The 14,292-nt window shown below is 38.3% G+C and overlaps 1 protein-coding gene across 1 annotated transcript; it reads left to right on the plus strand.

Annotated features, from left to right (window-relative positions):
• The first annotated feature begins 933 nt into the window (after positions 1-933).
• Positions 934-12,966, plus strand: LOC139121735 (solute carrier family 40 member 1-like). The gene is made up of 7 exons (XM_070686861.1): positions 934-1,578; positions 2,544-2,626; positions 4,051-4,210; positions 5,535-5,783; positions 6,218-6,430; positions 11,137-11,898; positions 12,579-12,966. Exons 1-7 carry the CDS (start codon positions 1,176-1,178, stop codon positions 12,905-12,907), a joined length of 2,199 nt encoding a protein of 732 aa, XP_070542962.1. The 5' UTR covers positions 934-1,175; the 3' UTR covers positions 12,908-12,966.
• The last annotated feature ends 1,326 nt before the right edge of the window (positions 12,967-14,292 follow it).

Here is a 14,292-nt window from a genome sequence, read left to right on the forward strand (position 1 = left end):
TTTCTCCATCACTGTTTTCCAGTTTTCCCTAGATGTGTTACTGTTTCCAAACCCAACTCAGAAAATCTGTAAAACCTTGTTTGAAAAATCGATCTCTTCCACTGAATCAGTGCGGTTTTTAAACTCCCAGCCCATAAACCTTTGGATTTCTTCTTGTTTAGTTCCTGTTGCTTTTTCATATTTGTTAAACGTTTTCGATGACTGTGTAATACTTTCTACCTTTCTCAAGTACAGAGTCGTATCACCTGCATAACTCTTTATTTTTTCCTCTTGTTTGTCTGGCAGTATGAATCCCGCATTAGGGGACGTTTCCATCTAAAAAACAATGCATATTCAGTGCACATTCACCCCTTGAAATAGGGGTTTCAAGGGGTATGGAGCTCCTAATTAAAGTTATTTGCCATCTCATAAGCTGTTTGCAATATGTGATTAGAGATAGCGATTAAATGGGTGTACAGGGAAGACATCTCTGCCTTACACACTTCACTCATACAGATAATCGTTCGCCTTGAACTTCTTTGAACATTGTACCCTAATTTTCACAGAATAGGACCTATAAATATACTACAAGCCATATGTTAGTTCAAATTAATAAAAGTAGGAACAAATTCCGATGTCCTGAAATGATAATACTGTTGTCAAGGTTTACACGAGACTGAGTTTGTGCCGCTTCACTGTACAATACCTTGGCATAAAGTAGTACCGGCCAAGCTATTGGTATCTGAAGTTGTTGACTAAGCGTTATGTAATGTCTGATTATATCTGATATAACTACTTTAGATTGCATATTATCAGTGCAGAAAGAGCCCAAAAAAGTGCACTGTTTTTTTAGATGCAAGCGTCCCATCATGGTGGGATTCTGAGATCTGGGTTTGAAACAGCGCCACCAACGAAAAGGTTGCATAATAATGACCCTGCCATGACCCTTAGGTTATCTTTGTTTACGTCATCGATTAGACGAAAACGATGATTACAAATGATGGCCGCGTAGTGCTGGCAAATTTTGCGTAGGGTCCTTTAAAACATTTCAGTCAACAGGTGTGGCCATGCGCGGCGTAACTTCACCATCATCGTCAGATCTGCAGTTTTATTGAGGGGTGGTGGAGTGTAAAATCTAATGCTGTGAGTTTGTCGCCTCGTTCATTAATTATGCGGGGAACAAAACCTGTGGAATAATGGCTGATAGTGACAAAACTACATTTGATGAAGGAGATATCGACAACACCCAGTCCGAAAATGACTGTGGAATAGTTGGCAGCGAAAATGAAGGTGGGTCGGATCCTTTTGAGCCCGATGAAGACACCAACTTTACAACGGACAAACATCGACAAGGCAAGAAGTCGGACAGCGCAGAATCACCGACGGCCAACACTGAAGTTAAACAAGATGAAAAGCTAAGGGACGAAGCGGACGACAGTACAGATGCAAATGGCGAGACCGCTGACAAGCCTCTACTAGAGAAGCCTGCAAATTCCGTATCTGACGATGATGATCGAGAACTGGGTGACGGTGCCAATGTAAATGTTTCCACACGGACTTCTACCGAAGAAAGTTTGCCGAGAGGTCAAAGAGATGAAGGTATTTCCTGAAGGGAACATACATGTACGAGTTGCACGCATTGGCTAATTATGAATATGATAACGCGTAGGAAAATGTTTACTGACGATTAAATTATGATTTGAACATTTGACGTACTTTCCTAATACCCCTAATCTCTTGCCAAATATCTTCAGTTCTTGGCAAACTGAATCACATTTCTCAGAAATGGATATACGTTGTAGGAAAACTTGAGATAGAAACATCGAACCTAATAGGGGAGACTGCTATTAAAATCATGACGGCGTTGATTTGTGCATGCAGAAATGGGCCACAAAAAACATGTAGTGTTTCGCTTATTTTCTTCTAGCTTTGTTAAATTTGTTCATTTATATTGTTTGTTTGTTTGCATGCTTTTTGTGCTGAATTCAGGGCTAGACTAGACAAATCCAACGTTACCTGTATCAAATGTTATTTCACATTCACACGTTTATGCTTTTGGTTTAATTTCTTTGTCTGTTTACACATTTTTAGCTCATATTTGGGGTATGTATATAAATACCAAAAAGAGCTTATATGGTGAGTCGGTGGCGTCTGTATGTATGTATGTATGTTTTAATGCTTTCGTGAGATATCAGCAAAACAAATGAGCAACCCTGATGAAATACTAACACGCTTTTATTGTTATCAGTATTTCATAATTATATTATTTTTAATAATTACAAAAATAATATCATATTGTCTAGACTGTTTACTCCTAGTTTGCCTGCTAGTATGCATATTGTGATTTTGAGGTAGTATGAGTCAGTAAATTGTAATGGTTTTTGTTGTCATATTTTACCAATGGTACATGTATTTTAGAAATTTACCCTAGAGATCTACATCGACTAATGATTATCAAATCTTATAAAAAACCTAAATTTTGAGTATTCTCTACAATTGTTTGCTTACATTCCAAGTTTTTGAAATTTCTTTTTTCTTTTTTTGCTTTTACTGTGTCACCGCAGACGTTCCAACAGAACATGGATGCAGAGCATATGTGAAGAGTCCAAGCTTTGTGATATATTCCAGTCAAAGCCTGTCTGCATGGGTAAGAAAGTTCATGAACTGGGGTCAAACAGAAAATAATCCATGTATGGTCATAAAAGTGTTGCTTGAAGAGGCAGGTTATTTATCATCAGCTTTATCTGAACGCAAATTGACTCACTTGATGAAGATTACAATGGAAAATAGGGGCACACAGCATGGAAGTACACAATGTCATGAAGAACTATCGGATTAAATCCGAAAATCATTGAGTGTCCAAAAGACCAGATAAATGGTAATGTGTTCTCCCCAGAGCAATTAAAGAATTGTGGACATTTCTCTTGAATTTTGGTAAAAACATTAGAAATTCATTAACATAACTACTGATTGTATTGTTATGTAAATTGGTCTTTTTAGAAATTCTGGGGGAGGGGGAAGAAGCATCGTAGATACACATATGGTCAAACTTTACATGGAGTGAAGCAAAACCTACTCCAGTTGTCACACATTTATACTTGTGCAAGAATACTGCAGTATTGTGTAGCATGTACTTATAGAGCTAGAAACGGATCCGTTTCTAAAAACTCCATGAAGTACTCCATCCAATGCATCTCAAAATTGCTCCTGATTTAGATGATAGGACTTTAAACTCCCTCTTACACTAATGATCGTTGATTTTATTTTCAAACAAAGTGAAATTCTTCTCTATAATCAACCAAGTGGTCAGATGAACATACTGCACTTCTGTTTGTTATGATTCTGGTTGTAAATTGTGAAAGAGCGGTATTTTGTCTTTGATAACACACTGAACAGCAGCGCTGTCCCAAGGTAATTTTTGAAAATTTAGCAGCTAAGTTTGCAATATGATCAATTGTTGTTTTTCGAATGAATTTCTACTGTAACTGTTTTGCCGAAGGGAGAACGCTGAAAAAGGTCAAATATCCTGAAAGTACTATGCATATATGCAATGTTAGTTTCTTCAAATTAACCCTTTTCCTGCAAGACAGTATCACTTCCCCATCAGCCAACACAGTGAAAAGTGGTATTGAGCTAAAACCATACCTATTTCCACCCATTTATCTTGGTCTGTTCCAACAGCTTTAGTCAAAATCATGTTTACAGTATCTGTGATTTCAGGGGCCTTCAAATGTCCAATTTTTTGTTAAAATGCACCAAATGGGACATATTATGCTTCACTAGTTTTAACGAACTTGACCTGATGGTGAAATATGAACTTTGCAGGAAAAGGGTTAATTCTCCAATAACGTGTCTTAACCTTTTCACCTTTGTAACCCCCTGAGGATCAAATCAATGTCAAACAATTTAAGCTTCATGTTTAATTAATTAATTCATTACGTATACAAAATGGATCCTATACACTTCATAAGTACTGTTTATGACAATTTAGTTAGTCCATATCTCAAGGTTAAACAAATTTCTGAGCTTTATACCTGCAAAACCATAAGCGATTTACCGTCTTTTTTCTAGGGAGATCGTATGTGGAGGTTTGCTGTTGGTCTGTACTTGGTAGCCATTGAAGTTGATTCCCTGAGACTGACTGCTGTCTATGGTCTTGTGTTAGGATTGTCAGCTTTGATGTTTGGTGCTGTCATCGGCAACTGGATCGATGCTAATCCAAGGCTCAGAGGTTAGTACTAGCATAGACCTTCTCAAGGGTCTATAGTAATAGACAATGAAACATCTCTTTGCCATCCCTGGTGATTGTGGTCACATTATGTGATTTGCTGTGCATTTCATTGTTCTCCATAGATTGGAAAAAAACAGAGGGGGGGCAAATTTACATAACAATATATAATTTGCATATCCTTTTCTTGTGAAAATACATTCCTTTGGATTTCTCAAAAAAACACCCCTAAAAATCCCCTTGTGGAGAACAGTGTATTTGTATAACCTGCTTGAAATTTGTGAATGTGATTCTTACAGTAGAGGGATAGATATTCAGACTCTCAAATTTTTGATAACTTTTCTGGCCTACTGTTTTTGGGGACTGATTTCTAAGCCCATGGACTAAATAAAAGTTTCAGGTATCTTATTTTTGTTATTATTAAAAATTAATTTTTACCCCCACAGAGTTATAACAGGGATGTCAAGTGTTGGGATTATTAGATGCCAGTATCAATTTGTTTCTCAAGCGTAAAATTTTGCATGGTTTACTAAAATTTTTATTCTTGATTTTAAAAGGAGTAGTTGAAAGTTTGAGAAAAGTTTGACCAATAAAAACGACCATAAAAATGTTCAGGCAGATTAAACTACCTTAGGCAAGCTATCTTGTGCTGCAGTTTATTACTCCAACCTAATACAGTATCCATGTATGTCATCAAGAGGTATTTGAGACAGTTATAGAATTGCCCCATTGTCAAAACCAGTCACAAATTTTAGGTCACATTTCTTCACTTATAGGGACAATATTCTGGTCAACAAACACATTAAAAGCCAACACTATAAACGGCAACTGCAGAATAATGCGATAATCAATGATATCTTTTGTGCATGTAAATAAACATCTGAAAAGGCAAACAAAAGGAAATCAAGGGCACATCAGAGACATAAATTTGCTGCTTTTAAAAGCTCGTCCATTGATACATGGATAACCTATAATTTCCATAATCCAAGTAAATTAAGGCAGACAAGTGGCTCTGATAGATGCTTGTTTGGTCCACATGACATCAAGTGACTGTATAAGATGTCACATCGTGCAAAACTCTCTCTATATGGCATTAAGAACCATGATACTTCATGGTCAGGTACATGTATGGCGGTTTTGATGTCAAGAAAAAGGGGTAAAACATAGGTTATAAAGTATTGATGAAAAAATATATTGTATGTGAATGAAAGGAACAAGAAAAGGGTCATATTTGTTGTTACTACTCACCATCACATCACTTTTTCAGAATGCCAAGGATCAGAAACTAATATTTTTCTTTATACCATATCTTTTTTATACAATTCAGTGGTTAGGTTATGTCTGCTGATCCAGAACTCATCTATTATAGTGTGTGCATGTCTGCTCGGCGTCCTCATCATGTTCCAGTCAGAGATCGAACAGGTGATGGGAGGAAAACTCCACCTAGCAACCATCTTCCACATCCTTATCATCACTTTTGGTGCCATAGCAAACTTGGCAAGCATTGGCAACAAGATATCTGTACAGAAAGACTGGGTGGTCGTGGTAGCAGGCACTGACAAAGGAAAACTTGCCAGTAAGTTTGATGGTTAAACATGTGTTTGTATGTAGTTATAGAGTGCCAGGACTCTGTAATCACAATCACCAATTTTATCTTTACATTTATTGTGAATTTTTTACCAAGTTCAATCAAATCTGTCTGTCTGTCTGTGTCTTTCTGTCTGTCTGTCTGTCTGTCTGTCTCTTTCTCAGCAGGTCATTTCTTACATCTGAGCAACAATCATCTTCCTACCAAAATGCCATGTCAATTCACAGTTGGAAAAGCATGTGGTAACGTGAGAAAAGCACCTTTGCAAATGTTCAGTTACTTTATTCACATACAGCACCGTAGTACATGTGATACACAGGGCTGTGCATGTATTCTCGCATTATACATTTCCCATTTTCATTTGTCCTGTCATATTTCCTTTACAATAGGCTTCAAAAATCTATATGATGTTATATTTTCAGATCTGAATGCAACACTACGGCGTATTGACTTATTCGTCAATATCATCTCTCCCATCGTGGTTGGTCAAATCATGACATTTGCATCAATGTTTGCTGGTACGGTCTTCATCGCTGTCTGGAACATTGTGTCAGGCTTCATTGAGTACTTCCTTCTAGTGACGGTTTACAAGAAAGTTCCAGCATTGGCCATCAAGAAGGATGAAACATTTGCCGGTATGTAGAGAGATAACCCATTTAAAATGCTTCATAAAAACTTTGTTTTCTTTCCCCGAGGCATTTAAAATCCCCAGTATTCCGTTGCACTCACAGTCTGTGCAAGATATATTACATGTATTGTTTTTAAAGTTCCATTAGCTGTATCTTCTGGCAATTTTTCAGTTAGTTTTGATCGAAATAATCATTGGCTCATGTTGAATAGCCTGTCAAATAACAGAGAATTGCATATTATTCTGAAACATTACGTGCCCTACAACTAAATAACATGTGATTTTACAACGAAAATTTCAATTTTTGTCCGGACAGAAATACAAACTCTGTTGACATGCGGATTGCAACGTAGGCATTCTTCTTTTGCACCTGCGCGAGCCATTTACAGCAATTTTAAAATAAATATTCATTACTTTTGCCCGGTACTTACGTCGTAGTCCATTGTCCGAGCACGTTGCGTAGCCAGATGTCTGGCAATCCACGACGCGATGTTGTTTTGATCCCGCAATAAACGTGAACTTGTACATCTCGCGTGATCGCGGGGTCACCATATCTGCGTTCTCCCCAGCACGCTGAGCATGCCAGACGTTAACAAACGAGCTCAGAAGGGCAACACGTTTGAACAAAAATTAGCAGCTTTATGTGGCTATAACATCACTAATCGTGTTTATTAGTCCCCACGGACACCGTCCGGGGGGACTTATAGGTTTGGTCATGTCCGTGCGTGCGTGTGTGCGTGCGTCCGTCCGTTCACACAGATATCTCAGAGATGCAAGAAGCGATTTCATTCAAACTTGGTACAAGGATTACTTCATATGTCATACAGATGCACGTCGATTTGTTTTGGGATACGATCCAATATGGCCGCCAGGCGGCCATTTTATTACGATTTTTTCATGTACAGAGCCATAACTCAGACATGTTTCAACCAATTTTATTCAAAGTTGGTACAAGGACATTGACCAATGTCATAGATATGCACGTCGATTTGTTTTGTGATACAATCCAATCCAACGATTTTGTTACGATGTTTTCATATACAGAGGCATAACTCAGGCATATCTCAACCGATTTTATTCAAAGTTGGTACAAGGACATTGACCAATGTCATAGATATGCACATCAATTTGTTTTGTGATACGATCCAATATGGCTGCTGTGTGGCCATTTTGTTACAATTCAGTGTTCTCCCTGAATAAGGTAACAGGGGCGTGGCGCCCTCTTGTAAATTCCGAGCGCCCCCTTGCCAGAAATGAAAAAGATTTATTTTTTTGAAAAATAAAACAATAAAATTTACGGGGGAAAAAGTTGACAGTGATTTACAAGCAAAATGCGAGCGTGAGCGTCGATCCTGCAGACTGCAAACGTAATTCTCATCGATCTTGCAAATCTCGCGAGTTTGTGATATCATCCGAGATCATAAGCCCATGTGCAACTCATCGAAGGCAGCCATATTTGCATGGCTCAGTCCGTAACGGTACGTTAGCCACGGTCCCTCCATAGGGACCGTGCATTAGGTAACTGACGGTAGCTGAGTAAACATGGCAAGGAGCTTGAGGGTAACCAAGGACAGCAGAGTACACTGAAGTTTTTATAGGAGGTTAGAATTTCGTTTGTGTATTCCTTCCAAAAGCAAAACAACCTAATTTTAGGCTCGGTCGGACTTGTATCAGGATGAGAACACGTGAGTGTTATGGTGATAATTTTGCCATCGATGAATAAATGTATGTCTCTAGACTCGCTATGTTTTCGTTTGTAATAAAAGTTATGGAACACTGTTTCAGATCTCTTTTCCTTTGAGTTTTTTGTACGAAAAAAATCTGAAAAAATGCTCCCCAAACCTGAGTGTTATGGTGATAATTTTGACATCGATGAATAAATGTATGTCTCTCGCTACATTTTCGTTTTCAAAAAATGAAATCTTCATAATTGAAATCAGTGAACTGTAATAAAAGTCATGGTACACTGTCTCAGATCTCCATTCCTTTGAGTTTTTTATACGAAAAAAATCTGAAAAAATACTCCCCAAGTGCCACCAAATAACACCATTTTAATCGCTGTTTTTCAAAAGCTCCAACGGCAGGAGGGGGACACCCCCCTCCTGACCTCCCCCCGCGACCGCTGACGCGGTCGCTTGTGGTGCTTCGCACCACGTCTTCGCCCTCTTCTCAAAAAATCCTGGGGAGAACACTGCAATTTTTTCATATACAGAGGCATAACTCAGGCACATCTCAACCGATTTTATTCAAAGTTGGTACAAGGACATTGACCTATGTCATACATATGTACGTCGATTTTTTGTGTGATACAATCCAACATGGTCGCTAGGCAGCCATTGTATTACGATGTTTTCATATACAGAGCCATAACTCAGACATATTTCCACCAGTATCATTCAAAGTTGGCATTGACCTATTTCATACATATGCTTGTAAATTTGTTTCACGTCATGTAGCAGTAACATGTCAATTATTGAAGTTTCATAAGTAGGCTGATATGTCAAGAAATATGTACTGCATTAAATTCATGAAACTTTATACAGATGTTAACCGATGTAAAGCTCACATTGCTTTAACATTGAAAAAGACATTTATCAGTGTCATTTTAATTAATTTGTAATTGCATAAGTAATGAACTTTCCTAATTAGGGTGATATAGCCACAAATTAATACAACATCAAATGTGATGAAACTTGATACAGATGTTGATCTCATAGTGTTGTAAATACTGCATCAAACTTTATGAAATATGGTACCAGTGATAATCTGTTAAGTGTTAGAATTGTATGCAAAAATGTTTTGCAACATCCTGTTGATTAATTCCTAGTTGACTCATTTTATGAACTTTAGGATGGTGGCCTACATTGGTTTTATGTTTTCATCACCATGGAACTCATTCTTGGTCATTGAGCGCCATCTGTATCAAAGTATTTTTATCACAGACCTAATTAATGAAGAGGACTCTATCCTCTCTGAGGACATGTAATCAAAGTGCCCATTATTAACAAGTGGGGACTGTGTCATCAACGATGACTTGTTTCTTCGTAAAACAACATTTTGCAACAAATATGAGCCTCCAACATGGAATTTTCCGAGGTAAAAAATGGTCAAAAGTTACAAATAATGGCCCTTTAAGAAGAAAATATAAACCTGAAAGCAAGGTACAAGAAAGCATACAGACATTCACCATTCCATAACAAGTACAAATGGGATATTTAGTAAATAAACTATCGATGTCGAAAAATACATGGGTTGAAACGAAGAGTACTGGCAATGCAATGAGCATTGACAATACTGTCGATTTTATTCATGAAACAATCAGAAACGTGACTATCAATCCACAGCATGCTTTATTGGAACACTTTTTGATGTTCAAATTGTTTGATCTTTTGACTCTGTTTTGTCCATGATAAAGTGAGCAGGGAGCAGCCTGATGCAATCTTCTTTCAGTCACATACACATTACCTACAGTTCAACTTTGATGATGTTGTGCTGTTTTCAGTTCCTGCTTCCCATATTAAATTGAAACCACAGCCAAGACAAATTACATAGGCTAGAAAATTTGTTCCAGTTTCCTGACTTTTGAACGACCCACTGAACAGTACCTATTAGCGACCATCATCTCTAAAAATCAAACACGGCCCTTCTCCTATTGTTTACAATCAAGTTCTCTCATACAGTACATGTGTACAATGGTAAAACCATGACAACTCGTTACATGTAGCTTTTGCTTGTCAGTTTTACTGCTACATCATTTTCACATGGTAATTACAAGTATGAAACTTTGAAGATATTACTGTTCTTTGAGTTGCATAGCATTGTGCTTGGAGTTGAATAGACTGTGATTGAAGTTGCAGATTTTTAAAAATCTGCAGTATAGATACATGTAGGCCTCTGACAGGAAAATATCTCGAAGTTTAGGTACACACCATGAAAGTGTAACATATTGAGTGGTTATTTTGATTTTACCAAACATCTACATGCAATATATACATACATTCTTGTACTATTATAAATATAATTTTTACTATAACCCAAACGGGATTCGAACCCCACACACTCACGGCAACATCGCCTAGCTGCTAGGCCTCACACAAAACCAGTCGGCTACCGTTTCCAACCCAAAAGAGTTGGTCACAGCAACCGACTTAGATGTTACAATCCTGTGCGCGACCGAACAACACAGTGTACATGGAGCAGACGACACACAGACACAGTACAAACACACATATAGTAATCGGAAAAGCACGAAGCTTTTTACTGAGCTATCAGACAGACTCGGGGACAAGTAAATATCCACCAGCAGAAACTGTCCACTCAGGTTAAAGAAATATAATTTTTACTATAACCCAAACGGGATTCGAACCCCCACACACTCACGGCAACATCGCCTAGCTGCTAGGCCTCACACAAAACCAGTCGGTTTTAGTCGGTTTCCATAAAGGTTGTTTCGCAGGTGGGTGGCTAGATGGGTAGGTAGGTATGCAGTTAGCTAGGTTGGTGGTTGAGTGGGTTATAATATAGATCGATATGTACATGTACATGTACCCTGTAGTTGTAAAGTGGGTGGTTGGATTAACATATACATGTAGGTAGGTACATGTACTGTTATTAGATATGTTGATGGGTAAGGGAGACTAGATAGAGAGATAGGATGATGGGTAAGGTTGATTGATTCACTCGTTTATACACAATTTCTGCCTTCTTATCCAGAGAGAGCAGACAAAAAACATGATGGTGGTGATAATTTGGAAGAAATAAATCTTGAAGACGGAAACCCTCAGGAAGAGAAACTGAAGAGCAAAGATCAGGAAGATGCTGAAACTGAGGAAGGAGAGCGAAAGAAGATGAAAGCAGTTCACCAAATGTTTGGTGTTATCATAAATCTGGTGAAAGGATGGAAAGTGTATATGAATTACCAAGTTCATTTTGCTGGTCTTGGCCTGGCATTTCTCTACATGACTGTACTTGGCTTTGATTCCATCACCAATGGTTATGCCTATTCCCAGGGAGTGCAGGAGTGGCTCATTGGCATATTCCGGGGTGTTGGCGCCCTCTGTGGTATCCTGGGAACCCTGCTGTTCCCGTTCCTGAGGCGGAAGATTGGACTTGAAAGGACGGGACTTTGGGCAATCACAGAGCAGTTGAGCAGTCTGATGCTGTGTGTGGCATGCATCTGGGCTCCTGACGGTCCGTTCGATCTAAACTACGCATCCAAGATTGGTGGTAACATCAACATGACCGAAGTGGCAACACCAATGACATCCTTAAGTCCCAATATCAGCTTGGTAGTGGATACTTCTCTGAATGGGTCAACAGATTTTGCGTACAAGCCTTTACATGATAATAGTGTTTTACATATGATGAACAGCAGCAGCAGCACTGAGGCACCTAGGTTTTCCGAGACATACGAAGAGCCACAGTCCTATATATCAATCTCTTTATTCTTTACTGGAATTATATGTGCCAGACTAGGTAAGCCATTGTCACCTCACCCTGAAATACATGTAAGCTAGCTTTGTGTGCATCAGAATCAGGATGGTTATTCCATTGTCATTTTACTACTCATACATGTACATGTCGCACCTACCAGTTGAAGCTTATAGGGTAGGGATAAGGTTTAATGTTAGTGTCTGTGGGGTAATTTCCAGGGGTAAACTGTTCTGGAATCAGGGGTTCTCCAGGGTGCTCTCTATTTTGGAGCAATCCATTTATATGTTAATAACTGTACAAAAGAATACATTTTTACCACAGAAGAATATTCACATTATACATTGTTATGTAAATTGGTCACCGCTCTGTATTTTTCAAGCTGTGGGGAGCACTACTAGAACCTAAACCACCAGAGAGATTACTAAATCATCTAAAAATACCTGTATACAGTTTTCAAGATGAATTACATCTCCACTTTCTTACCAGAACTGCAGAAATTAATTTCATCTTAGTGGCTGGCAGTGAGTGTATGCGTATTACTTTATCACCATACTTTTTGAAAAGATATGATGATGATTATGATGATGATGATGATCATCATCATCATCACCACCACTACCACCACCACCATCACCATCACCATCATCATCATCATCAACATCATCACCATCATCATCATCATGAACTTGCACGATAACAGATTTCTCATGTCTGACCAACAGGTCTGTGGATGTTTGACCTCACAGTCACCCAGCTCCTGCAGGAAAACGTGAAAGAGACCCAACGAGGAGTCGTCAATGGCGTCCAGAATTCCCTAAACAGTCTCATGGATATGCTGCACTTTGTTCTAGTCATCATTGCGCCCAGACCAGAGACGTTCGGAATCCTAATAATCCTATCCATCTCATTCGTTTTCATGGGGGCGCTCCTGTATGCAGTCTACTGCTTCAAGGTCAGAGGTCACATTCTACCACTGCATCAGGTGCACGCATGTGGGAAGAACAAGTATCGGAATGGACACATTGAAAATAAAGATGATGTTGTTGCATAGATTTCAAGTTTTTAACCAACGAACTTTTTCATTAAATTTGGTTGGGGTGAGTAAATAGATGACAAGGTATTAAGGCCTGCATTTGATACTCTCAAAGACTAAAGGGCATTTTTTTACACTCTAAAGAGTACATCAGTATTCTATCTCTTGTGATTTAGCAAACTAGGCACCTTGCCCTTATATTATTGCCAGGTCCATCACTTCACTGTCTGATCAGTACATGAAAAGTTCTTTATCTATACATATTTTCACCTACTTCGCATGGTTTAACATAACAGGTTTATTTAATATATGTAGTGTTTACAGCATCTGTTTTCAGGGGCCTTCAAATGTTTAACGATGTACGAGCGGTACGCGCCGCGTGGAATTTGTCACTTCCCATAGGATTACATTGAAATTTGCTGGAAAATCAATTTCTACTAATGTCATTTTCATGCAAATTTGCACAAAGCTCAGTCTAGAGAAATAAATAATACTGATCAAATAAAATTATCACCGCGCTAAATTTTGAGATAAACAGCATTGAATTATTTCGTCCATAGAAAATACATTGGTGAAAAAATGCTGACTCAGCATTTTTTCTCACAAATGGCAAAATTCATGGTCATTTATGTCACAAACGAGCACGGTGACCCCTATATATTATCGCACATTTTGATAATACTTACAAAGGAGAATCCAAAAATTGACAATTTAGAGAAATGACACTACTTTTAATTTTACCGATCGTACATCCTTAAGTATTTGTCAAATGCAACATATGGGACATGTTATGCCTCTCTAGTTTAAACCACCTTGACCTGGTGGTGGCATATGAACTTGGCAGGACAAAGGGTAAAGGGTTGACACCAGGTTGACACCATGGTGATTTGACAGGGAACATTTGCAATATTGCTGCCATCTTACCAGTTTTCCTTTTGAGACAATAAGTATATCATATGCATGGAATGGAATCAGAGAAGTGTGTGTAGGGCAGGTTACAGGCAGTCAAGTGTATTATTAGTGCTGCTGATGTGCAGCGTGCTCAGACAGTTATATCTGAGTGGTCAATTGTCACTATTCATAGCAATCAGATACAACCTGAGATGCTGCACATCGGCCCTTTTATTATACTGTATACCACATATATCAAATGTCATGTGCCCCATAGGATTAAATAGTAACTTGATGATGCAGCGGGCTGCATAGTCATCATTTGATTCAAAGTGAACAGACGCTATTTTCAACGTGACAACTTCAGGATTTAAAAATGATCAAATTACAGGTTTTATATAGGAATTGCTGTTTTTAGAGATTTATGCATAAAAAAAATTGATAAACCTCATAACATTGATTTAAATTTATCAGTGCGCCATTCAATTATGAAAATTGTTCTATATTTTAAC

Source organism: Ptychodera flava, chromosome 21 (assembly GCF_041260155.1).
Source record: "Ptychodera flava strain L36383 chromosome 21, AS_Pfla_20210202, whole genome shotgun sequence".
NCBI lineage: Eukaryota > Metazoa > Hemichordata > Enteropneusta > Ptychoderidae > Ptychodera > Ptychodera flava.